At 39.5% G+C, this 26213-nt stretch overlaps 5 protein-coding genes across 6 annotated transcripts; 3 read left to right on the forward strand and 2 right to left on the reverse strand.

Moving 5' to 3' along the window:
• Positions 1-750: 750 nt before the first annotated feature.
• On the reverse strand, positions 751-3205 carry LOC109628968 (vasopressin V2 receptor-like). Its single transcript, XM_020086431.2, has 2 exons — positions 2374-3205; positions 751-2154 (listed from the first exon to the last, which is right to left on the reverse strand). The coding sequence occupies exons 1-2, from the start codon at positions 3203-3205 to the stop codon at positions 1946-1948; spliced, it is 1041 nt and encodes a 346-aa protein (XP_019941990.1). The 3' UTR covers positions 751-1945.
• A 993-nt stretch (positions 3206-4198) lies between these two features.
• vhl (von Hippel-Lindau tumor suppressor) lies at positions 4199-9120 on the forward strand. The gene is made up of 3 exons (XM_020086345.2): positions 4199-4671; positions 7251-7373; positions 7925-9120. Exons 1-3 carry the CDS (start codon positions 4485-4487, stop codon positions 8116-8118), a joined length of 504 nt encoding a protein of 167 aa, XP_019941904.1. The 5' UTR covers positions 4199-4484; the 3' UTR covers positions 8119-9120.
• Positions 9121-12766: 3646 nt separating this feature from the next.
• On the forward strand, positions 12767-18506 carry tatdn2 (TatD DNase domain containing 2). The gene is made up of 7 exons (XM_020086507.2): positions 12767-12899; positions 14647-14955; positions 15065-15478; positions 15859-16782; positions 16937-17064; positions 17314-17497; positions 17941-18506. Exons 2-7 carry the CDS (start codon positions 14656-14658, stop codon positions 18079-18081), a joined length of 2091 nt encoding a protein of 696 aa, XP_019942066.2. The 5' UTR covers positions 12767-12899; positions 14647-14655; the 3' UTR covers positions 18082-18506.
• Positions 18507-19327: 821 nt separating this feature from the next.
• ghrl (ghrelin/obestatin prepropeptide) lies at positions 19328-20765 on the reverse strand. Its single transcript, XM_020086432.2, has 4 exons — positions 20639-20765; positions 20112-20189; positions 19922-20033; positions 19328-19813 (listed from the first exon to the last, which is right to left on the reverse strand). Exons 1-4 carry the CDS (start codon positions 20750-20752, stop codon positions 19800-19802), a joined length of 318 nt encoding a protein of 105 aa, XP_019941991.1. The 5' UTR covers positions 20753-20765; the 3' UTR covers positions 19328-19799.
• A 1442-nt stretch (positions 20766-22207) lies between these two features.
• On the forward strand, positions 22208-25911 carry ccdc174 (coiled-coil domain containing 174). Of its 2 annotated transcripts, none has more exons than XM_020086289.2 (11): positions 22208-22367; positions 22542-22649; positions 22746-22846; positions 22934-22992; positions 23086-23242; positions 23481-23576; positions 23697-23833; positions 23922-24016; positions 24304-24451; positions 24544-24696; positions 24849-25911. In XM_020086289.2, the coding sequence occupies exons 1-11, from the start codon at positions 22326-22328 to the stop codon at positions 25454-25456; spliced, it is 1704 nt and encodes a 567-aa protein (XP_019941848.2). In that variant the 5' UTR covers positions 22208-22325; the 3' UTR covers positions 25457-25911. The 2 variants fall into 2 exon arrangements, with proteins under 2 accessions (XP_019941848.2, XP_019941849.2); XM_020086290.2 differs by having other exon boundaries at positions 24547-24696.
• Positions 25912-26213: the final 302 nt, after the last annotated feature.

The raw sequence follows: 26213 nt of genomic DNA on the forward strand, positions 1-26213 counted from the left end.
ACCTGTTTAGTGCTAAAACTAGACAAGAGCTTTGACTTGCATGTGGATGAGAAGGATTCCTCTTACCATGCTGTAATCATGCTACTGATTATTTTGTCATAATCAATAATAATCATGAAGAACAAACCCTATCAGTTTTAAACAGACACACAGTTTGATCTAATCATTTCCTAATTCCACAAAATCATGGCAGAAAGAATTAATTGTCTGTGGTTGATTTTCAGGTTTGACTGAAAGTCCTGCTCAGAATAAAAATGTTTTAAAAAGCTTTTTACTCTGAGTTGTATATTCACCAAGATGTGGCTGAAGTGAAACAGGACAGGTTGTGTAACGATTGTGCTCTGCTGCTGTTTCAACAAGGGAAGGCTTCATGCTTAGTCTCAGTGTTGTCAAGCAGCTAAAGCACATACCGTTTTCACCAGGCTTGAGTCTGACTCATATCTTTAGCATTACGTAACAATGATAAGATGAAGAAAATCCTTTTTTTAAGTGAGATATATATATATATGTGTGTGTGTGTGAAGCTCAGGTTTCTCATTGCAAATAACCATTTTGCTGAAGAATCTTTGAATGTTATTGGCATAAATCTGCTCTCACGTTGACATATAAACAAATGTTGTATATACATGGACATAATGTATATATAATATATGCTGAGGGTTAAAGGGCTGAGACCACTTTCTCATTCATGTGTCTCAGACTTTTGGAATCTATTTAAACACAAGTAAAGGAGACAAGGCATTAGTGAGGATATCATTTTACTCCACATTTGCTTTCTTTTGTTGGTTATAGCATAAACAATATTGTACAAATACCAACACTCAGTGAGTCACTGTGATTTTAAGAGAGAGAAAATATTTATCAAAGTGGCAAATGTAATTCACAGTTTTTTAAATGTACAGTTTTTATTTTTACAGCTTCTTTGAGGCTGGCAGATTCTGTGTTTCAAGCTTTAAACAACTATTTTTTTATTTATATTCATTGGTTGTTTTTTAAGTAACTCAAGCTATGGATACACTTGAGTATGTTATATTTTTACATATTGAACTCAACTCAGAGGACTGTGGGTTATTTTAATGTCCTGTAGTGTAAGAACTTGTATTTAGCCCTTAAAGCTCCAGTGTGTAAGATTCAGGTGAAAGGATCCATTGGCAGAAATTCAATGTAGAATAATCCTCATGATGTTTTCACTAGTTTGTTTCATCGAAATTGTATGAATTGTAGTTTTCCCTTTATATTGAAATACTTCATATTTACATGAAGGGGACCCTCTCTACGGAGGAGCCATGTTTTTAACATTAGTCCAGACTGAACAAACTAAACACCTTTTGAGTTTTAATGACAACTGAAGCTACCACAGGTTCTTTTTCATGTTTGAAAGGAGAGGGTGAGGTGAGGGGTGATCAGCTGCAACATGCACTACATATCACAAAATTCTACACACTGTACCTTTAATTGCACTCATTCAAAATGCCAGATTTGCTGAGACATAAAATCCCAACAGACTTAAATGATTAGATTCTTCTTTATCCTGGCCAACTTACTTTCCTCACTCACTGAGTCTGTGTCAACATGAAAGTGTTTATGAAAGTTCAAGCTTCTGTTAAATGTGAAGAATATTTTTACACAACAACAGAACTTTCCACATCATAACGTGATTCATGTGCCAAGCCAAAGGAGGATGTACAGAACCTCAGTGTCCAACTTGCTTTTGTCATGTGTCAACATCCAACTCCTGGAGCAGAGTTTCCATTCATGAAGAGCCCAGTTCTGTCTTCTGGTGACTACTTCAATGACAAACCATCTTTACATGTCAAAGACCCAGAGAGACACATTTCATCCTGTCCTCACATATTCAGTTCAGAGGAACAGCTCATCCAAACAGGGAGTTCAGATGCTCTGCAGGACGGACACGTTTCAATGCAGGATTTTTTTCTTGTTGTCCTTATTTGGGCTCGGATCCATTTTTGAAGCTCATGTACAACGTGCTGACCAGCGTCGCCTCGTCGTGCATTGAATCTTTACTGTTGGACTGACGCTGGCACATGAGTGTGACCAGCCTTTTGGGAAACTGGTCGCTGAACAGAAGGTAGATGCAGGGGTTGGCGCAGCTGTTCAGACTGGCCAGCAACATCAGGATGGTGAAAATCGCAGCTGGAATAAGAAGAGAAACGCAAAATGTCACAACGGTGCAAAGAAGAACAATTTGATACCGAAGGAGTTGTGGGTTTTGTGCATTATTACGCACATACTGGAGAGCTCATCGAGACCCCAACTTTATAGTTAACAGGGGTGAGGAAGAACCCCTCAAACAAATGACACGATAAAAAACAATGAAACAGAGAAACCAGTGAGAACATTACAATAACTTACTTTCTTTTGGTGCATGTGTGTCCCAGGCGGACCAGAGCTGGACAGTGAAGAAGGGAGCCCAGCAGGCAATATAAGCCAGCACGATAAACACTGTCATCTTCAACGTCTTGACTCTGGCTCTGGACATACCGGCCACACTGCTGGATGGCAGAGGGAGACCTACCCGCTGCTGGGTCTTTTGGTACAGGTTGATCTGGATGGCCTGGCAGATGCGCACTTGGCAAAAAACAATCATAATGACGGGTAAAACAAAAATGACCAGCGTGGTCCAGGTTATGTAAGTCTGCAGTCCCCACGGCTGGACGAATTTCGCCCAGCAGTCAAACACACCGGGTGCTACCTCGACCTGTGAGAAGATGAAAACCTGCGGCAGGCTGCCCAGCAGAGAGACGCCCCAGGCGACGCACACGGGGATGTTCAGTCTTGTGCGTGAGCGCTGGAACTTCACCATCGGGTTGCACACAGCTTGGTATCTGTCCACCGTCATCACCACAATCATGTAAGTGGATGAGAACATGCCCAGCACCTGCAGGTACTTTACCAGGCGGCACACCAGGTCCGGTCCCACGAATCTGTCTGTGATGTCCCACATGAGCTGCGGGCACACCTGGAAGAAGGCGACCACCAAGTCCGCGAGGCACAGGTGGAACACGAAGACGCGCATCCGGGACATCTGTTTGCGCTGTCTCCAGAGGACGACGAGCACGGAGGTGTTGAGGATGGAGGCGCTGACGAAGATGACGCTGAGCAGAGCGATCTCCACTACTGCCAAACTCTCATCCCGCACCACGTCCTGCGCGCCCACAGAGCCGCTGTCATTCAGAGGACGCATCGTGGTGTGGAGAGATCAGAGCCGCCAGCGGACCGAGACACTCTGAGGGAACTAAACAACAAATACATGCATGATATAAAATCTCACATGGATCCAAAACTTAAATATTACCATATCACATCATATGTGGCAAGTGTTCTATAAGTGTTCAATGATTAAAGACACTTTTCATTGTGAAGAAAATTATTGGTAACTATTAAAGTCAATCATAATACATAAAAAGCTTTTGTCACCTATTTATTTCGACCTACCTTTAGATTGATAATGTGTCCACCTAGAGTCGAAAGCACACTGTGGCTGAGATGGAGTGCAGGTTGGGGATAATCTCTGGAGAGGAGGGTGGTCGTGCTCAGGAAGGTCTGCTGTGCCCCTGTGTTTTATGAGGAGGAAACTGGGTGGAGCTTCCATGTACTGTGAGTAATTGGAATACAAAGTTTCCATAGCTACAGGTGTAAAATAATCACAACATATTTAAAAGTTGTTCAAAGAAAATGACCAAAACAAGTGAGGCTATTACATATTGTATTTCCCTTTTGGAAGGAGCCAACAGTCTTAATATTGCTGCAGGTATAGACGGATAATTTTGAAAACTTTAATTCTATTGGGCAGTATAATATTAATTATACCCAATAACAGGTCATACTGCAGGTTTAGTCTACAAATCAGTAATTATTCTTTCAGAAAATGTCATTTAGATTCTCCTCCAGCAGTTTTCACCAATGGAATATTTTACACGTGGAAAAAATAGTTGTAGGACAATTTTCACCAAAATCTATTGTAAACATATCGTAAACATTAATATTTACATCTCCAGGCTCAATGAATGAGCGTCTCCACAAGCTGACAGAGGCTGTTTTTATCACACTATATCTGGTCTGTTCAGCTTTGGTGATTTAATTCATTGTGAAACCTATAGACTGCATATATCTTTATATATTACATGTCTGAGACCACGTCCAATCCCGATGTCGTCATGCCTTCCTCGACCAATCACAGAACAGAAGAGTTTGAGGTCCCACTTCCAACCGGAAGAGAAGATGTAAACAAGATAGTTGAGGAGAAGCGGAGACTTTTTCTGCGCTGTTACCATGAATACGTCACAGCTTACTGGTTTTATAAACGATCTAATGCACTTGGACTGACTTTGTTTTACGCTTTTTATAGATCCGCCAACTTCCGCGGTCTTCGTTTATGAATATCTCGTTAGCTAGCTGCTAGCCAACGTTAGCTTCACGGCTACTCTCGCTGCGCTCACGGTTCAGCGGTAAATTAGCCACTGATGCCTGAGGAAGGGGATCAGCCTCTGCCCCTGGTTCGATCCCTGAACACACGGATACAGATCAGCGCCGTGTTTTGTAACCGCACGGCCCGTGTGGTGCGACCGCTGTGGATAGACTACCAAGGCCACGCTCAGAGCTACGATGACTTACAGCCCGGGACAGGACGGAGGATGGCCACGTTTGTTGGTAAAGCAGCTTTTTCACCATCATGTTGAAATAACTTTACATTTGAGTTACGTTTTCTAGAAAAGAGAAAGCTCATATAGGGACTGTTGGTATTTGTATAAAAAGTCTAAGGCTAATTAATATTATTAATATTATATATAATATATCATTCAAATGAAGTTTGGATATCACTGCGGTCAAGTGAGCAGACGTTCGTCTTTTCCTGACTTCAAGTGCGCCCGTATTACAGAATGTATGGCAAATGCAGGTAGTCCATGATACGGAGCGAGCCAATCTTTTCTGCTACTGTAAAATCCCTTTATTCCATAACTTCTTACAAAAGCTGATACCGTTGTCCTCAGGACCATCCTGACTGTTCACTCACTCAGTGTCGAGCATATTTACTGTATCATTTTTGAGAAATTCAGCCTCAAAGTTCCTTTTTAATGAATGTAGATCATTTAGATAAAGCTGATGTTTCAAGAAATATTCTTTTTACTTTGATGACAATTACACCACAGCTACTCCCGTCTCTCTGAAATGGGTGTTCCAGAACACCGCCTTTCCACTTAACATTGACCCAGTCAGTTTTCCCCAGACAGATCCTCCTCATGTTGAAGTACTCACTGTGAAAGGACATTTTTTAAAGAGGTTAATGTAAGGAGTATGTCGTAGTAAAGAAAAAGGGGGTTGTTTGGCCAAGAGAGTTAGACAGAGTTAATATTTTGGGGTCAGAATTACAAATAATGTAACACTTGTTTGGCTAATGGTGTTAACAAGTTTGATTGGAAAAAATTATAATGTTGATAATGATGTCTTTAAGTGGTCACAAGTCTCTTCTAACTTTTGTAGGTGTTTAGCAAGGGTGACATTGTTAATGTGTGGGACATTGAACAAGTATTTTCTGCCATATTGCCTATGTTCAGCCTTATGCATAAATTCTGCTTGTTACCTATTTCTGTTTTGTAAAGCTGCCTCTAACATGTTGTTTAACAGATTACTGCAAGCATGATTCACAACATAGCATCCATACCTAAATATTTTAATTTAAAGAAAACACATCTTGCAAACATATAAGAAATATTCAGTTTTGAAATTGCTTCAGTCACACTGTTCAGATAGATCTGCTTAATCGCTTTGACTGTACAACATCTGTTCTGCGTGTGTTTTTGCTACAAAGTCAGACATCCAAACTTTCCCACATATTGATAGCGGCTCCTTGACGCCCGTAAATGAGATCCAATCTCCCAGAATCTGGAGCGTGCAAGCAAGCGCGCGTGTGTGTGTGTGTGTTCCTGTAATTTATAGATAGATATGTCATTGCAACTACAAATACATTAATGAATGAATGACTGACTGAAAGGCTCAATGGAATATTGTTTTTATTTGATTAATCTTAATTCTCTCACACACACACACACACACACACACACACACACACACACACACACACACACACACACACACACACACACAGCCAACTTGTAAACAATTGACATACTGTTCTACTTTGTTTTTGTAGCTGACAAAAATATTACCTTTGACATAGTCTGTCTCCTTACTTCTTCCCTCTTACCAAAGAGGATCACACCAGCCACATGGCTCAGAACGTAAATAGTGCTTCCCAAATTCAGTTTCCTGGCAGTGTGGTGAAGTACGGACTCGATGACCTTCAGAGAATTTTATATGAACACACACAAAGTGTGTGAAGTCATACATTTAGTTAAAATTCTGAAAATATGATATGAAATGAATAAATACATAAATATTAAATGAATAAATAAATAAAGGTTATACTGCTCATTTAGTTTCCACTTTATTTATTGGTTTTCACAATTGAAAATGAAACATCTACATACAGAAGTATATGAACACATTGTTCTCCCACCTCCACCCCCTTGCAAACCTTGCTGATGTTCAAGGGGAGAGAACACACGGAAATTAGCAAGGGAAATGGGAATTTTTATTTACTCAAAAATTAACTAAAGAAATACACACAATATTGCATGTAAGTTGCGTATGGGTGAATGGAGTGAGGATTAGCTAAAGTGTATCAACCTTTGTCAGAAATTATGGATCAAAGGGATTTTACAGTAGAGTAAATAATGCACATAATGCCTTTTTCAATTCAAAATAATGAACCTTGAGGCTGAATTTCTCAAAAATGATACAGTAAATATGCTTGATACTGAATGATTAATCAGTCAGGATGGTCCTGAGATCAAGTGTATCAACCTTCGTCAGAAATTATGGATCAAAGGGATTTTACAGTGGCGTAATAGGGTTGCTCGCTCTGTATCATGGACTACATGCATTTGCCATACATTCTGTAATAAGAACGCACTTGAAATCAGGAAAAGACGAACGTCTGCTCACTTGACCACAAAAAGACGAACGTCTGCTCACTTGACCACAGTCAGATATCGCAGGAGGTCAACAACAACAATAGTAATTTAACCAACAAAGTCACCGATCAGTGTTAGTTCAACACTTGATGTTTAGATTTGAAGTTTGAATAATCACGTTACTTGTTTAGAATGATGTCACCAGTGAGCTGTGTGTGATCTTTTTCTAATGTTTGACGTGCACTGTTCCTCCAGGTCACCCATGGATGTTCAGAGATGCAGAGACAGGTGATCCACTGAGGGTGAACTGCAAAGAGCTGTTCCTTCCTAAACCAGCAGAGGGGGGGGATGCTACATTCGCTACCATCACTCTACCAGGTGAGATTTACCAAGTGACCCTAAAATATTAGTAATCAGATTACATTTGTATAATAAGGCAAGAGAAAAAAAAGGCTTGTGGTGCTGGAATTATAACAAAACTATGTTAAAAAGCTCCAGAAGTCTCTTACATAAACTCAGGTAAATAATCTTGATGTGAAGGGTTTACTCTGATTTGTTTTGTCATTTGTAAAGCAGAAAATCAAGCTTATGTTCTGCCTGTCAGTTGGCACAGAAAAGAAAAGGCTTGTCATTCATTTAAAAATGTAATTTAAATAGAAATTATAGCATATGTACCTCATCATTGAAATGGGATTCTAGGTAAATAAAACAAAGCAAGTCAGATGCAAAAGTGACCAGTTACTGTAAGGGTGCAGTATGGAAGGTAAAAGACAGTGTGTAAATTATTTAGCCAGTGCATTTTGGTGATTGAAACCAAACCTTTGTAATCCTGCCATATTCCTCTGAACAAATGACATTTGATTTATACTGATACCAATTCGTTTTTTGTTATTCAGTAATTTAAAAGAAAATTATTTTCTTTTATACAGTTTACAGCCTCAAGGATCGTGCTGTTCAGGTAATTCGGCGTCTTGTGCGACCTGAAGACTACAGGAGGTTGGAAATAGCGAGGTGTCTCCATGAAGAACTCGAAGATCGACCCAGTGTGCTGAAAGATCTGCACCGCATGAACCAGCGAGTAGAGCAGCATCTACTGGAGAGGATCCAAGGCCAGGAGGAATGAGACACGAAACTGAAAGGACATTATTTACTTTTGGGCAGCAAACACATAACCAGAAAGGAAAGACAAAATTTAAAAAATAGGATAAAATGGATTAGGGTAGATGATATATTTCCTCCAAATAAGACTTTGTTTGATCTGCTACCAGTTTTTCCTCTTCACTCTGTGGCTTTAGCAAATGTCTTCCTCAGCAGCAAGTACTGCAAGTAGGTCTTTCCTCTCAGTAAGTGGAGCTTGTATACAGTATAAAGTGATGACAGCGTCCTCTGTGGAAGAGCACTGTTTGTTCTCTAAAATGTTTTATAAGGATTTCAATGTTTACTTCTAAATTATTTCTAAATATTCTTGTCTTTAATTCACAAGAATATTTTTTCATGGAATCAATCAATTAGAGGTGAATTTCTGTTCACCATTTAGAAAGAATAGGAAGTATGCTGTGCAACCCTCTGTAACCTTCAGCCCACCCACATAGATGTTTTCAGGACTAGTTGAGTTTGGACCAACTGTTTGACCAAGAGCTCCACTCTCCTGTTAGTACTGTACTTCATTGACCTCATTCTACTTAAAGTTTTGTACATCTTCATTACCCCCTGTAGTTGCACCTATTGTCCAGGTTTAATAACTGAAAAGTATTCCAAATGTGCAGAGGCTGTAATATGCTATGGGGGATGACTCGTCATACCTGCTTTCTTCAATACTCCCCTTAGAAAACACTATTTTGTTATCTGAGCTGTAGAAAGAAACACTCTTTAGCTTTTACGCCTTAAATCTGTTGGGTTGTGAAGGGGCAGAGTCTCTTCTAAAGATGTGATTACATTGTCCTCAAGTTTCAAAGATTTTGCTGTTGAACGCTGTGGGTGAGGGGCTTATAGTTTTGTCTTTGTGTTTTTTTTCCCTCCATTGTTCTTTTAGGGAACTATTTTTAAATTCAGATCTAGCTACTGTATCGCAGAGACTTAAATTGTTTATTTGTGCATAAATGAAATATATACTTACTGGTGGGAACATGCTATGAAGAGTATTTATTTTAGTTATATCCTCAACCCTAAAAATAAAATCAGAATCACTTTTATTGCCAGGTATGTGAACACACACAAGGAATCTGACTCCGATTTAACTTAGTTCTCTTAGTACAAACAGTTAAAACAAACAAACAAACATAGACATAAACAAGAACAAAAGCTATGTACATGAAAAGAAGCTAAATAGGTAAAAATAAGTAAAAATATATATACATAAATATCTGGCGTATAGAAGGAAATGTTTCTGTTTTGGTGCAAAAAACTGACAGACAGACAGACTGACTACAAAGCTATGACATCTTTTTATTTTGAAATACAGAAACACAGTTAAAACAGTAGAGACTAATGACCAAAGCCAAAGTGCTGCTTATTTTGGAAAAACTGTTGGGTTTCTCTAATTATTAAGGTCTTCACCTTCTATGTAAAGTGCCTTGAGATAATGTATGTTATGATTTGACGCTATACAAATAAAACTGAATTGAATGCCAAAAAACAGACATGGCTTAGTTGGATATTCAGAAGTCTGTTTTATAAAGGTATCTCCCGATTGATGATTTAGAAATAACTGTGATGTCAAAAACAAGAAGTAGATTTTATGGTAAGTTCTTTGTTCTAATTTTTGTAATTCACTGATATTAAGCACATGAAGTTCTCTGGGTTTTTGAAGAAGGAATACTGCTGCCAAACATGTTGCTAAGAGACAACGTAACATAACCCCTCTTTGTGTTTGTGCGAGATGACGGGAACCGAGTGCAGTATTAATAGCAACATGCAGGAAGGAGAAAAGAAACAAACATGGGACTCGAGTCGTTTCAGACGAGAGCAGTAAGTCTCACACACATTTATAGAACCAGTTTGTGGATGATGTGACTCAGTTCAACAGAATGAATTGAGGATAAATAATACTAATGGTCCTTCTCTTTTTAACTGCAGTATGACTTTCTGGCCAAGGAGTCACCCAGCGATGTTTCCACATCTCCAGACAGATCACTGGAGCAAAATGAAAACAATGGTAAGATGAGTTAAAGGAAAATCGTCTCCTATGTACAGACTCAACACTCAGGATTTATTAATACTTACTAACTTTGTATCCATGTGATACTGTGTGATGTTATTCCCACCTGTAGGTACCAGGTTGTCTTACATCAGTTCCAGCTGCCTTGCTGAAGGACCAAGGTTTGTACAAATTATCCTTTTAACAAACCTCCACCAAGGCCAGTCCCCTTCAATTCAATCAACCTGAATTACTCACATTCAAATATATCAGTCATCAATATCCACGATTTTTTACTTCCCTGGGATCCATGAATTATTCCCTGAGAAATTGCCGAAAATGTACTTGGTAAAAAAGCCCTATTCACAATTTTAAAGAAAGTGATAAAAACATTCCACCTCATACTTTGTCAAAACTTTATTACTTTTTTCTCGGCCAGTATCCCATCTATTTACTAAGTTTCTTTAAAAATCCATTCAGTAGTTTTTGTATAATTCTGCTTAAAAAATCTCACAAATCAATGGACGGGTGAAAACATTACCTCCTTGGTGCAGGTAATCAAATAAAACTGGAGCACAGTACAAACAGAGATCTGTTACCAAGGAACATTGGTCTTTAAATTGGTTTCATTATGTACCCTAGTGTATGAATCAAACCACGCTGCCAGCAGCCTGTTACCTGCTCTGACTCAGGACGAACCTGCAGCTCTTGTTCACATCCCCTCCACAGTGCGAGCCTACGGTAGGTCCCACATTAACCAGAGTTTAAATATTTATGTTTGATTTTCTTCCGAGTGGTTTCACTATCACATGTTCCTCTGTAGGCATCAACCATGAAAAAACCTCACCTCAAAACATGCCCCAGTACAGGAACATGTTCAATAACCGAGCCAGGATGGGATTCTGCTACTGGATCGTGGAGAGGAAGGCTCCAACTTGTAAGTAACGATCCAAGCTTTGTGCGTGTATCACCTATAGGTGAATGTGTGAGTGAGAGCACTGAGAGCCATAAATATCATATTCCTGATTCTGCTGCTCAGCATTCCCCCTGTACACTTAAAGTTTTACAGCTTACAGTTAAAAGAGGCTTAGACATCCCTCCTCACCCTGTCCTCCAGTCAAACTTTTTGAACAGCAGGACCGACCTTTGTATTTTATTTTAATTTTTGAGTAAAGTAGTGATTGAGTGTCATGATCAAAATCTGCTGAATCTATATACATAATAATCACCAAGCTCTGCATTTCATAAAATGCATGTCAACACTTCTTAACTGTGTCACAAGCAGTGTTTATAAAGGACAACTATGCATGTTGCATTGTACAGAATAGAATAACTTGCCTACCTTAATGGCCAGAACACAGATGAATCTTTATTCCCTCTTCACAGGTAAAGGACACAGCTTTGGTGCCTACAAGACCTTTTTGGGATTACCAAAAGTCTGATGAGGGTTACTCATATTCTTTAAACCTTCTGTCCAGATCTGAGGTTATTATGATGAATGTACACAGTTAAAAAGTTGTCAACAATGATGTGCACTTTGTCAGTTTGAAAGAATAAACTTCAATAAATCAGATTCCCTGCAATAATGTGTTTACAATTATTTGCATACAGTATAAAATGTGTGGTATATCTAGTGTTTGCTAAAAGCTATGGACATATCAATGGATGCATACACTGTCTAACCAATCACTTTGAGCTGCAAGGTTATTTCCCTGCAGAAATCCATATAGTCCTATTGTTATTATGATTATAGGCACACTATGTGTAGCTTTTGGCATATAGGGCATGATGGGCCACTATTTCAGTGTGTTAGTGATCACTTTAAATCCTGTGTTAAAACATACTTTTATCAGAGAGCCTTTCCTGATTTTACCTGAATTTTAATTCTATTTTATCAAATTTATTCTTTAAAAAAATCATTTAATGTCTTTTAGAGTTCTTTCAAATGAATATTGTCTGTTAATATTTGTGATTCCTTAATTTTTGCTGTGCTCATGATTTTATGACTTGCTGCCCTTGTAAAGCACTTTGTAACTTAAATTTTCAAAAGTGCTCGATAAATAAAGTTATTCTTTTTTGTATTATTATTATTTAGGTTGAATGAAAAGGAAATGTTTTGAGAAGACCCTTATTGACTTACAGTCCTTTTAATGCAGGCCTCAGTCCCATATTCTAAGTGTTGCCCCCCACATCATGACTTGAAATTAAAGTGAATAAAATAAAATAAAACTGTAAATCAGACTATTTGACAATAAATTTCACCATGCCAGATTATTTGCTGACTTGGATAATGTGAAAAAGAGTATTTTGACACAGACATTTTTGAACAGTCAACACGAGATGGACATAGTCAAGCAGGACTGAGATGCACAATAATTATTATAAATGGGTAAGATTGGTTAAAACCAAACAAAACACATTGCCATCGTCAATTAGATCATTTCTGAATGAGCAGGAGATCACTCAAGTTGTGATTAAACTGTGATACACATCCATATGTACAACACTTCAGTCCGGCATCAGTTGTAGCTATATAAAGGTTTCTGACTACTTTACTTTATATTTTATTTTATACCTCAATAAATACATTAAGATGGAATTGGACATGAGCAGACTCACAGGACAAACTATTTATTTTTTCATTTAGTTAGCTATTTGTTTCTTTATCTATTTCAGAAGAGACACACACACACACACACACACACACGTTGACTTCTTCTCACCGGAGCTCCTCTTCGTCACTGTGACGCATCAGCTGCACCTGAGAGGTAACTTCTCTGCTCTTCATCATCACCTGTTGAATTTATTCCGTTAGAAACATCACCAGTGAGCTGTGTGTGATATAAATAGTTGGAAAGTCTCTGTGAAGCCTCCGACATGAGCCAACTACAGTATTTACTCCATGAGCTGCTTTTTAAAACACGTGGAAAACGGCTAATGCTAGCAGTTAGCCAGTTGATTGGCTAGAGTAGAGATGCTAAGCTAAAGGCCTCATTTGTCCCTATAACGTCACTGGTGTGTCAGACTAAGGTTCTGCTGCATCTCACGCCCGAAGTTTGATAAAAAAATTAAACTTTACATTTAATTGTGCACTGTATTGGTGTTTAAATTTGATTTACACCACTGTGGTGTTGTGAATCTGATATAGCTTGGGGCTAATCGTATGCTGTGTAGTAGAGAGGTCATTCAAGGGCTGGGCGATATAATAATAATAATCATCATCACAAAACAGATGTGAGCAACAAGACACAAGATTTGAAAACATATTAATATAATGTGTGTGTACTGTGCGAGCACAGTGAAGAGGTGAAACACAGTAGATCTGGTTCAGATGTGTAAAATGTTTTACTGTTTGTCATTGTCTGCTACTAAAGAAGAGTTTAAAATCACCATCCTCTCTGGAGCAAAAATCAGCCTTGGAACTTGAAAGAAATGATGTGACATTTATTGTGATAATTATCGATATCAACTGACATTCAGTTCTTTATTCTTACATACTTGTTGGGCATATCTCTCAGCCCTGTGTCGTTCCATGACAGAGAAATCTGGCATGCTGTAACGTGTGGAACCAAAATGTCTCCAATTATTGAAACTGGTGAAAGTGAGCTTATAATGTCATCAAGACCTCCAGAAGGTTTCATCACATCACTAACTCCTCACAATGTGGTTGAACAGCAGATAGTCATCAGTGCATGGTCAGGCACATGTAAATTAACAAAGTGTCCCAGGCCTCTAGGTAGTTCGCTCAAAGAAATATAACATGGGTGGAATCCAGATTTTTAAGGTATGAAATTACACATGCGATTTGGGTTCCATGGCTCTCTTATGTAGCCAAATCAACACGTCAACTTTCATCAATATCTGTGGTGGTGTGGACCAAAAGTATGATGATTTGACACCAAATGACCCTGTAGCCATGGTCAGTTGATGAAAATGGTGTATTAAGGCAGCACATGACCAGAACACTATTTAGGGATTTGGAAATAAAGCAGGACCCCCTTGAAGCACTCATCTTGTCAGTTGATATTGTGCATTCATAGAGCATATGCCCAGACCAAATCAGTTAATTTAGTTACAACAAAGCCATGGCCAAACATTGGACATGGAGTTTTAAGTCCATGAAGATAAGGAGGCTGTCAGCTGCTGTGCACAGTTAGTACCTCTATGAATATAGTAATGATAATAACTTGATCTGAGAAGCTTGCTTAAACAAAGGACACAACCGACTGGAATAAATTATGCAGTTAAAAAAATAGTAGAAAGTATAAATGAAATCATATATAATGTGAAAATATATAAAAATAATTAATCGTTGATCAACAAAAGTTACAGATTGTGAACGTAGTAACAACAACAATGTTCTTATCTACTTTTTTTGCAGAAAATTCCACAGATATCATATATTAATTGAGTAAATACTGCATTTTCATCTTTCACCCTGTTGCTTGCAGGATTTGCTTCATGTTCATACAGAGGTGTTAATTCATTTCATTTTTATTTTTATATTTAATTAAGATCATAAACATGGACAGCAGCAGAAAGAAGTTGACGTTCAAGTGGCGACGAACAGCAGTCACCTCACCTGCACATCTTGAGAGGAGAGAAGCTGGCTCAGCCACACCATCGCGCTGGGATAAGTCACCAAATGAAGATTCAAACACTTCATCCCACAGTGAATCTCCAGGGTCTGAGGGCTTTAGAGAACTAAGTCTGGACACCCCCAAGAGAAAAGCAGAGTTGCTTGATAAAAGTGTTTCCTCTTTGGGAAAAGATAAACTGAGGAAGCTGTCCAGAAGAAATTATGAGACATTCACAACTTCAAAGGTAAATGTTAACTTGAACGTTTGCTCTGCTCATTGACTCCTATGTGCTTTCTCATGCATAATGTTCAGAAGTGATGTGTTGATTTGTCCCGTCGCACATAAACCATCAGGAAAAACCTATGGACAACCCACCCAAGCACCTGAAATCCACAGACGACCAGCAGGTGTCCCCACCTCCATCACACTCATTTATCCTCAAGAAGAGAGAGAGGACATCCGAAGAGGGATCGAAGGCCATCTACAGGATGGCAATGTTAGCTGCTCTTGACGGCACAAATGCAAGACCTGGCAGCCCTTCTAACGTCCCGAAGACTGAAGCTTACTGCCTGTCTTTGCCACATGTTCCTTCACCAGTGAAGACTGAAGTGCAGAGTCCGGCATCACTTGACAGAACTGTCGTTGATATTAACTGCGCAAAATCTGAAGACATCAGTACTCTCCAAGAAGATCAGTGGTCCCCCCCTCAGATGTGTGAGGACACAGAACCCCCAGGTTACACCTCTGATCGGAAAACCGATGAACGGGTGAGTCATCTAACATCTGACAACTCTTTTCTTGTAGTTTTGCTTTGTAGGTTTTGATCATTTAGTGATGAAACTATTCGTACTGAAGCCAGAACAGTCAGGATAATTATCCACTGAGGATTAAATGCGAAATGGAGAAGAGTGTTTTTCTCTCTTTAACAATGTGAGACAGGGCGATTTTTATTATTTTTTTACATTTTCACTGAATTAATTCATGAAAAAAAATCTGGCATGTTTAAGAGACGTGTGTTTATAACTGTGTGCATTTTGATGCAGCTTGATTGAGTTCAAGGGGACTGATGAGCCTTAGCAGAAGGTATGGCTTTACTGCGTGCCACTCTAGTTTGTAATGTTTTCCACTATTTTGTTATGTTTCCCAGCGTGTTGTGCTGGAAGGAGAGGATTCACCTGGGAGGTCTGTTGCTCAGGACTCTGTGTTTGTCAAGATGACCTCTCAAGATACAGAAAATGAGCCAGAAGACGATTGTGAGTCGTCCCTTCCTACTCTGGAGTATATCCCAGATTCTTCGGGTTGTTTCATGACTCATCAGGAGGGCTCCTCTGAACACCAGAGTCCTCCAGCATATCTTCAGGGATCTACTGCGTCCCCTTTCTCCTTAATGTCCACTCATGAAACCAGTGAAGCTACTGAGGACATGGAGACTTTCTCATTGCCACAGAGGACAGTTTTTATCTCCTCTAAGCAGCTGCAACCACCAAACACTGGCCCTTCAAAGGCGCCCAGAGTTGTGACTGAGACTTTCCGCTCCTGCAGCATGAATGAACCCTTTGCTTACTCAAGATCAACTACACGCAGGCAGTCAGACACTGGCTCTAACATTCATTACCCCCCTTACTCTTTTACTCATGGTGGCACTCCCAAGAGAAGATTTTCCCTGGGGGCAGAATCTGCGTGCACCAGTTCCCCCAACCTGGACAGTCAGGTTGGTTTCATAGACACACACTGCCATATAGACATGCTCTACGGAAAACTTGGCTTCCGTGGAGCGTTCAGCTGTTTTCGAAGGCTGTACCAGAGCAGCTTCCCTTCAGAGTACAGAGGCTGTATTGCCGACTTCTGCAACCCTCGGATCATGGTGAAAGAGGCCCTGTGGGAGGGTTTGCTGAATGAAGACATGGTATGGGGGGCCTTTGGGTGCCACCCACACTTTGCCAAGGAATACTCAAATGTCCATGAACGCAACATACTGATGGCTATGCGACATCCAAAAGCTGTGGCATTTGGTGAGATGGGGCTGGACTACTCGCACAAAAACTCAACTAATACCTCCAAGCAAAAAGAGGTGCGTACCAAACTAATCTAAATCATTTTGTCATCCACTAACAGTTTGTGTTGACCTAGTTAGGCATGTATTATCATTTTTCAAGTGCTCTGACCTGTATTGTTTAAAGGAATAAATATAATTTGTTGTTTTTTTTCTCTGCTTCTCTGAGAAGGTGTTTGAGCGTCAGCTGCGTTTGGCCGTGGCCATGAAGAAGCCGCTGGTGATCCACTGCAGAGACGCCGATGACGATCTACTGGTCATCATGAAGAAGTGTGTTCCTCGAGAATATAGAATTCACAGGTGTGTGCTGTGGAAGATAAACTTGTTATTCTCATTTTATTTTACATTAACTTCTGCATTAACATGAATTATGTTCTATTTACATTTATAATCCTCCCCCTTATAGAATTAAACCCCATTTTTGACATCATTTATTTGCACTTTTTCTGCCACATCTAGGAGTGTAATTTATTAATCTCCCTCTATGACTTAAAGTGTTGCACATTTAATCAGAGAATTTTCTCTCTTGCTTCATTGCGCTGTCTCCAGACACTGCTTCACAAACAGTTATCCAGTGATCGAGCCCTTCCTGACAGAGTTCCCCAACTTATACGTGGGCTTCACAGCCTTGATCACGTACTCCCGTGCCACCGCGGCCCGAGATGCTGCCCGCCAGATCCCTCTGGACCGCATTGTGTTGGAAACAGATGCGCCTTACTTCCTGCCAAGACAGGTCTGTCCAAAACACTACTTCAGTGTCATTCAAAATAAGTAGGCTTTTCCCCAACTGTTAATATTGATAATAACTCTAAATTATTTAATTTCATTGAATTAAATCACATTGACTGTAATATTGATGTTTTGTGTTTTATATATTTATTTCAATTATTTGTTTCTCGTGCGATTAAAAACATATTGGGAATCTTTTTGTCATGAGATGCTACTAACTTAAAAATATTTGCCATATAGACATGCTCTATATGGCAAATATAGTTAGTCTTGGTTTTAAGAAGGGACAGAGACAAGATATATTGATATATCTTTGTGATTATTGGCAATATCAACTGTTTGCCACCTATTAACCAAAAACTTCTGGATGAATTGAAACAACTGGTACATTTAAACCAGGGAGTAAATTATGATTGCATACATATGAGTGTGTTTCACTGTTAACAGGTGAGTAAAGATGTCTGTCGGTTTTCACATCCTGGAATGGGGATCCACACTCTGCAGGAGCTGAGCCTGTTGAAGGGAGAAGACGTGGCCACCGTTCTCTCCACAGTCCGAAACAACACCACTCAACTGTACGGAATCTGATCGTAAGAGACGATGGACCAGATAGAAATCAGCCACTCTGCAGCTGGTTTGTGACACATAAACATTTTTTATGTGGCTTTTTATTTAAGATTTATAAATCCTCTGTATAAAGAGGTGTTGGTGTGTGGAGGAGCAGTCTTAAAAAATTATATTTCACAAAATCAAATGCAAAAAATGACTGAACATGTCTGACAGAGACATTGTACATCGATTTAATTAATTAAATAATGTACATTATTGTTTGTCTGGTTATATTTTGTGGTTGCTCATTAGAGAAATTAATAAGTTCTAGTTTTAATTTGTGTTCTTGGTGTGTTAATCTGCCTTGTTGAAATGTAACTGTATGTTTGACTTGTGATCTGCTCTCTGCGTGGTCTGGTTTGATTTGTTGCAGTACAGATACATTAAAGGCCTTTAATCCTTAATTCTTTCATTGCATTTTATTTACGTACTCATTAACATGAGAGCACATGAAAATGTTCCCTTGGGCAAAGCTGATTTGTTATTGAAGAAAGGTAGGAGGAGGTGAGACTGGTCCATTAGCCTGCTTCAATTCCACAGTGTTCACCACTCACATTTGGTTTGAGTGCTTTTTATTTTGAGAATGACTCACCAGGGCCATCAGTGGATTAATGGTGTTAATGGCAGATGAATAGAGCTCTTGTGTATAGGGTTGCTCATAAAAGCAGTTTTAGCTCCTTTGCAGTTTTGAGGCCAGAGCACCCTTTATTCTCAGTTCAGATCAGTGATTATCAAAAGTGACAAGGTGCAACGCAGGACAGTCACGGGTGTCAGAACATTGTGTGTTGTTGTTGTTTGACCACCTTCCTGAGATTCAAGCAGGAAGGTTTGCAGACCTGTTCTGGGAGTAATTCAATGTTCTTTACAGTAATAAAAACAACAACATTAAACTAAGTCAACGAGAGAGTTTTCATTCAAAGATGCAGTTCAATTTGGAAGTGAATGAATGTTCTTTGTTTTTTCTCTCCAAATGCTGCGTAATACAAAGCTTTATCACAACATTAAGGACCTGGAAGCCGTTGTCAATTGTGTCTCCTGATTAAAAGGGAAAAACAAACCAATGTGTTCTTCCATCTCTTTCCAATTCCTCATTTCACTCATAATCTAGACCTGCTCAGAGACGAGACGGAGACAAAACTTCAACTGATGCTTTATTTTGACCACCACGTGTAAGTCTCTGAAGACAAGGACTTATTGTATGTTATATTCTGTACTACAGAGGGGGTGTAGATCATCATATAGGTATGAATGAGTAATTATTCTGCTAGCACTGGGTTAGTTTTGAAAATAAAATGTCAGACGACCTAATAATGGAAGCTTATATGAGATTTAAATCTCAGCGCTAAATTCATGAATGAGAACCATAGTTTGACAAAAAAATTCAAACGCAAGTTTCAAATTATAGATATTGAATTGATATTAACTTCTTTATTATTTTTAACACAACCATTTCTAACTGATAGTGACATTGAGATGTGGTTGAAAGCTCTGAAAATAAACATACTCATAGTTTCACTTGATGAATATGTCTCTAGTGTTAATTGTACAGATGAACTACCAACAGTGAGTAATAGTGTTTTAAATCTTTAAGCTTAAGGTTACTGACACGTTGACTCATATTTTAATGACCACTATTTAAGTAGAAATTGAAAGAAATAAAGCAGTAAATCTGCCAGTCGTGTCCATAATATTCAAAGTTAGGATGGCCTCTCTGAAAAAAAAGAGACAATAGTTTAAAATAACATTAAAAATGGTCAGATCATTATCTTACCATGCATTGGTCCAGGAAACACAACTACAGAGGGGGTTGTGTGTGTACCTGCCGTCTCCGTGTTTCCCAGCAGACGCTGAACGATCTCTTGCAGCAACACGCCATACTCCTCAAAGTCCTCTGGTGTCATGGTGATGCCAATTTCAAATGGGGCACTTACCTGCTTAAGACCATAAAGACACAGGGATGATGTTTGATGCTTTGCTGTTGTCACAAGTGTGTTATATTTTCCACTCACTGTGATGTGGTGGTCCTCGGTGTGTTGACTCTGCTCCTCTGTGATTTGGCGGCCGGGTCTGGGAGGTTTCCCCTTGTTCTGTGTTTGACCAACATACATATCTCATGATTGTAACCAATTCACTTTCATGATAGTAGTTCAATTGCAAGGTTTTCTCATGTCTTGAATACACTGGAGAACACAATGCATGCATTTGAAATTATAGAAAATTATACCTGCATACTGACAAAATCCATTTTAGTCATAACACCATTCTCAGCAAAAATGTACTCAACAGATTACATTTTGAAACTTGCTGGAAATCAAAGATTGGATTCAGTGGCAGGAGTTTAGTTAAGTGTGGTACGTTGTAAGGCTGAAAACTGAATAAGTAAAATATAGATTTTTTGAAACATCAGACAGTTTAAAACAAATGAATAAGTCCTTTATTATGGTATATTGAGTTATGTTGAAAGTTAAGCTCATGGGAGGATTCACGCCTCTATTTTTAACTGTTGTTTCATAATGAATCCCAGAAAGCATCTTACCGGCGGTTTGTGTGAAGGGCTGAGAAAACTGGAGCCTGCGCTGGTCGACTTACACCACAAGGTCAGAGAACCGAGTAGAAAAACCAGCAGCCTGGTGTTTCTTTTCAGAAACATGGTGGAACCAAAGTCTCCGCTGCGAAATGACGAAGCAACGTATAGCGTTAAAAGATTTCAAATCAAATCTGCTGCTCTAAATCTGACACTGACACTTGCAGTTCTGTTTATATAGCCTGACCTCCATCCCCTTTCATGCAGATTTAAAATGCATTAAACAGATATATCTAGGAAGCATTGGACTGTTCAAATGTTTGAATTGATAACAAAGTGGACATTTCTCTGTTGACCTGCTGATCATCATATCTATTCAGTTGGGTAATGAGGGTAATAGCATTGCAGTCACAGAGATCTAGTCTATTCTGCATGTGTACGAGAATATTACAGGACTTGTCTATTACTTAATGGACTGATAGACTGAACGAATCACCAATAGAGTTTGTTCTGAGTGAACACTGCAACTTATGTCAACACATCAATAAGCTGATGGGAAACATTTACATTTCTGAAATAAAAAGTGTAATTTTCAGTATTTTCTATTAAATGAACACAAAGCTAAAGCAGAACATATTGACTGAAGCAGAACTTTGCAGTTCTCTTCTCAGCCCTCCTCAGTTACTGCGTCTGTTTGACCTGACGATGAGCTGGAAAATGTTTACATCTTTAGGTTTTAGATGTCAAATAGCTCCACTTTAATCTAAGACACAGTTTTAGTTTCAGAGCAGCTATTCACACACGGTTTACATATGAATGACAAATAATTCCACATGGACCTGGATATAAACAATATTTATTGAAGGATTTGCTTTCAGTGGAAGTATCACCAGCTCGTTTTATAACATATACCTTTATAAATCATTGTGATTATAATATCATAAAATTCATAATATCATAAAATTATAGGATGTTTCAAAACGTTTTAATTGTGTTTGAGTTGTCTCATGAGTACGGATTTAATATTAAAAGCCTTTAACAATCCGTTAGTACCACCTAATACCCAAGCAATGCATATACTGTGTAGATGTTGGTCTATGAAATATATAAACCTCAAACATTCATAATCTGGACAAAACAAAATAAGAAGGTGATTAAAACATTTGGAGGCAGAGGTGAAATTCTATCAGAGTAAATACTTACCATTTGAATTTCCACCAAGACATATAAGGGGGTGTCTGTGGTTCAGCGGGTTGTCCACGGACCAGATGTTTGGTGTTTTGATCCCTTGCTACGAACCATTTACCACACAGGTTTTCATTTGTGATGATGCAGGTCAGAGGATCTTAACTGGAACTGATGATGACCTTGATTTCATGCTGGAGGTAATAGTTGGAGACCTCCTGTGTGAGAGATGGAGGCTGATCCACTATGAGATCATCAGGTACAAACATTAAAATGTTTTCCACACACATTAGTTTTTTCTCGGACAGAAACATTGAGTCTAGTGAGTCTTGGATTGTGCTGCTGTTTCCTCCTCAGGATTAACACCATCTCAGAGAGACCGTGCTGTACTTACACCTGTGACGCCGCTAGTTGGCGCTTACACCACATTTCGCCTGCAGGAGGAACACCAACGAAGAAGTGAGAGTGCGGCTAGCAGTAGCCTGGGGACTGAGGAGGAACAGAAATCCTACAAATGGACAAAAAGAAGAAACCATTCGACGTGACGGCTTCTTCGGTGAGTTTCCTGCATTTACAATTTAAATGTTGGACCCGGTTCGGCTGTGTGACGTCAAATTATATCAACAGCTAACGCTAGCTAACCGGCTAAACTACTAGCAGCTACACATAGTTGTGTTACTAGCTCCATGTTGTTGTCTGCTTCTGTTCGGTGATGTTGTGTCTCTTACAGTTAGTGGACCTGAAAGCTGAACTGTACAGGAAGCAGGAACAATTCAAACAGGACAAACTCGGACAAGAAAATGCTGGAGCTGGATCTAAATCTAAATCCAAAGAGAAGGTACAGTGTGTGTGACATGTCTGACCGTTTACTGGCATGTTTAATCTCAGAGACAAAACACCAATCAGCACGTCTCCTCCTTATTCCTCTGTGTAGAAACCAAATGTCTGGAGCAAACAGAACCCTGGTGTTTCAGCTCGGGCTGAGAAAGATGCAGAGCAGCTGGACGAGGAGCAGAAAAGTCTTGATACGTCAAAGTGAGTTCGACACATTAACACAAGACTTACTGCCATGACACTGAGATGAGCGAAACCTCTCACTCCTCATCCCTGCTCTCGCTACAGGCGCAGGTTGGAGGAGAAGGCCAAACTCTACGAGCAAATGACCAAAGGAGACTTCCCAGGTTGGCGATGTTTAAATCAAACTCTTCTGATATTCGCCTGCATGACAGAATGTACACGTGCCATATTTAACTTGCTGTGTCTCATCATGTCAGATGAGGAGACAGAGGGTCTGTTCCTGGTCGATTTCACGCAGAAGATTATTGACAAAAAGAGAGAAACATTTGCACAGAGGGACATGTTGAAAGAGGAAGATGAAGAGAGAGCCAGCTCGACACCTATACCTGCTCCTGGAAACCCAGATGAGGAATGGTAATGTCTTTATTTTTATGTAGTTTGTTTTTATTTTGCTTCAAATTATCTACGTCAATCTTATTAATGAAATCTCTGAAAAAGATTTCAAACCAGCAATACCTCAACAATTTCTGCTACAAATCCTTTTTAAAGTGTCAACAGCACAAATACTAATTACAAAACTACATTCATCATGAAAGCAAAAGTCTGGCTGCTTGTTAGGACACTGTTTTACTAATGTGTTGATTTTCTGTAGGGTGGACTTCGTCGATGCTTTGGGCCGATCTCGAAGATGCATGAAGAAAGACCTGCCAGATTTTAAGAAAATGGACCATAACCTAAAAGGAAAAGGGTAAATTAAGTATTCCACAAATTATTAACAGTTTTAAGTTGCAGGCAAACTTTTATTTACTTATAGGACTAGATTTTGCATTCATTGCGGAATATTTGTGGAAATAATTATTCCATATAGGACAGCCTCATCTGAGAAGACTTTACTCTCAGAGGACATGCGTCGAGAGCTGCAGAGGCAGGAGTGGGAGAGGGAGGAAGAGGAGGCTATGAAGAGGCCTATTGGACCGATCCACTACGAGGATATCCGAGGACAAGGTTACTATCAAAACATTTCCAGAACCTTTCTGCATTAAGTTGAAATTAAGGGTTTTGATTTACAAGTCTGTGTGTTTGTTTATCTCAGAGGCACGAGAGCTTGGTGTTGGATACTTTGCGTTTTCTCAGGATAAAGAGCATCGCAGAAAGCAGAGAGACACTCTGGACATGCTCAGAGACCAGGTGAGCTCCTGATCTCCTGACACATACAGGGTTCTATTTTGCTGATCGTGGTCTGTATCACATAGCACAAGTTCACAAGTCCGACATGGCAAAGGGAGGTCACTGGTCGGTGCATTGTGCAAAAGCATTGTATTTAGTCTTTTAATTTAATCATGAGTGTGTTTAGCATTACCTGTAATAAACCCAGGCCCATCTCTCATTCCCCTAAAATCTAATTGTGCTTGTACTTTTTATTATAACGATCTTGATCTATATTGTTTTTATTTTGCATCTGTCCTGTTCTTCAGACAACAGAACAGCGTAGTAAAAGAGAACGACTGAAGGAGAAGAGACAGGCCATCCTGCAGGCCAGATTGGCCAAGGTAAGGCAGAGGAAGATGAAGAAGACCAAGCTTGATGGCACTGAAGAAGAAGACAGAGAGGAGGAGAAAGAAGGTAAGAATCCACCCTATGTAAGTCACATTATATACTATATATTAATAATCTCATCAATGAAATTAAAGGATTTGTGTAATTTTTTGTCCCAGCAGATGAAGATGATAGTGAATTGATCGGCTCCCCGCCTCTACCAGAGGACTGTCCTGAGGTCAGTACTGTGAAGAGGGTGGAAGTTGAGATCCAGGAAAGGAAGGACACTAAACCAGGAGTTCCTCATGTCAGAGAGTGGGACAGAGGCAAAGGTAACAGCTATTACGTAAATGTCCATAACCCGAATGTTGGTACCAGGGGTGGATACAATTAGTCCATTTCTTGCACAAGATATGGTTACTCACCTGTCTTATACATTTGCACATGATCTAAATATTAACAGCTGTTTTGTTTGTTCTTGCAGAGTTTATGTTTAGCGAATGGAAAAGCCGGCGCCGGGATGAGCGAGAGTCAGACTTTGCTCCTCCCTCTGCATATTTCACTGATTGGAAAAAACAAGCCCCAGGAAAGAATAAAACTCAGGAGAATAAATCCAAAATGTCTTTCAAGTGGTCAAAGGGCCCTGGAGAAATCTCTGAGAGTAAAGAAAAACCACCTCAGCCTGAAACACCTCCTTCACCCCCCCAACCTCAACAAAAAGATCCATCTGCTTCTCCGCCACAGAACACGTCCCAGCCAACACCCTCACAGCCCCACGTTGTTTCAGCCCCTTTGTCTGCTCCTCATTTCAGTCCCCAGTGTCCACCTCCTCCATTTTATCCCCCATTTCCTCCTCCTCATCCTTCCCAGTTTGCAGGTCCACCTCACTTACCTCCTCACTATCCCTCCCAGTATCCACCCCAGTATCCTCCTCAATTTCCACCCCAGTATGTCCCCCAGTATCCACCTCAGCCGCAGAGCCAGTCTCAGCAGCCCCACAAGCCCTCACACCACAGCCAGGCTCAGCAGCCCCCTCAGGGTTCTTCTCAGAGTCTGGATGACATGTTGTCCTTCTACAGGAACTTTACCTGACCTGATGTTCACTGTGTAGTTGCCTCATGTAAGGATTTGTAATACTGCTGTTTAGTTTTAGGCCTCATGCAAGAACATGTTCTTTCAGAATATTGCAGCCTAGTTTTACGCTGTCGGATGCTAGAGGAGGATGCTAAACATCAACCTGCACAAAGGTCCTGTTATAGATATTTTTAATTGAATTAATTTTGGTATCATATGTAAAGTTCAAAATCATTCACTGGAATCTTTGAAATAAGATTGTTTAACCCTGTGATGACAGGTCAGTGTGTCTGTTCATGACAACATCTGGAGAACTTGTGAATGTTGTGAAGGCCCCAAATTTTCTTTAATCTCTCAAACCCCCAGTGTCACTTGAGAACTGGTCTGTTCACACAACCGAATCTTGCATTAGGCCCAATGCCTCAGCTCTTTGGAGTTTTTGCATTTAATAAATAACAGGAATTTAAATAACATTGTTTTTGTTTGTGTGTTTTTGTCACTGTAAAAACTTATGTGGATATGTGTTTGTAAAGGTTTAGCATTTACATAGAAAGCTTTATGAAGTATTTGCATATAAGAGGGTTTGGAATGATGTGGTTTAAACTAGGGAAGTTTATTGAAACCTGAGCACTGAGTTGCAGTATGAAAATGTCCACCAGATGACACTGTACACCTTAATGTCAAGAAAACCTCTGACTGATCAGACTGGCTTTGATCATCATTATCATGATGAGAACTTTAAGAGGGGGGGAATCATTCTAGAGCTGCAGCTCAC

This window comes from Paralichthys olivaceus, chromosome 2 (genome assembly GCF_024713975.1).
Source record: "Paralichthys olivaceus isolate ysfri-2021 chromosome 2, ASM2471397v2, whole genome shotgun sequence".
Taxonomy (NCBI): Eukaryota; Metazoa; Chordata; class Actinopteri; order Pleuronectiformes; family Paralichthyidae; genus Paralichthys; species Paralichthys olivaceus.

Bases quoted from the DNA above. Each gene is read 5' to 3' on its own strand.
- LOC109628968 (XM_020086431.2), bottom strand. From the start codon at position 3,205: ATGCGTCCTCTGAATGACAGCGGCTCTGTGGGCGCGCAGGACGTGGTG. The intron at 2,155-2,373 runs GTAAGTTATTGT...TTCTTATTCCAG, and splicing joins CACACATGCACCAAAAGAAA to CTGCGATTTTCACCATCCTG.
- vhl (XM_020086345.2), top strand. From the start codon at position 4,485: ATGCCTGAGGAAGGGGATCAGCCTCTGCCCCTGGTTCGATCCCTGAAC. The intron at 4,672-7,250 runs GTAAAGCAGCTT...CTGTTCCTCCAG, and splicing joins GAGGATGGCCACGTTTGTTG to GTCACCCATGGATGTTCAGA. The intron at 7,374-7,924 runs GTGAGATTTACC...TCTTTTATACAG, and splicing joins CGCTACCATCACTCTACCAG to TTTACAGCCTCAAGGATCGT.
- tatdn2 (XM_020086507.2), top strand. From the start codon at position 14,656: ATGGACAGCAGCAGAAAGAAGTTGACGTTCAAGTGGCGACGAACAGCA. The intron at 17,065-17,313 runs GTGTGTGCTGTG...CGCTGTCTCCAG, and splicing joins CGAGAATATAGAATTCACAG to ACACTGCTTCACAAACAGTT. The intron at 17,498-17,940 runs GTCTGTCCAAAA...CACTGTTAACAG, and splicing joins CTTACTTCCTGCCAAGACAG to GTGAGTAAAGATGTCTGTCG.
- ghrl (XM_020086432.2), bottom strand. From the start codon at position 20,752: ATGTTTCTGAAAAGAAACACCAGGCTGCTGGTTTTTCTACTCGGTTCT. The intron at 20,190-20,638 runs GTAAGATGCTTT...GGTCAAACACAG, and splicing joins GCCCTTCACACAAACCGCCG to AACAAGGGGAAACCTCCCAG. The intron at 20,034-20,111 runs GTGAGTGGAAAA...GGTCTTAAGCAG, and splicing joins CCGAGGACCACCACATCACA to GTAAGTGCCCCATTTGAAAT.
- ccdc174 (XM_020086289.2), top strand. From the start codon at position 22,326: ATGGACAAAAAGAAGAAACCATTCGACGTGACGGCTTCTTCG. The intron at 23,834-23,921 runs GTTACTATCAAA...TGTTTATCTCAG, and splicing joins CGAGGATATCCGAGGACAAG to AGGCACGAGAGCTTGGTGTT. The intron at 24,452-24,543 runs GTAAGAATCCAC...TTTTTGTCCCAG, and splicing joins CAGAGAGGAGGAGAAAGAAG to CAGATGAAGATGATAGTGAA.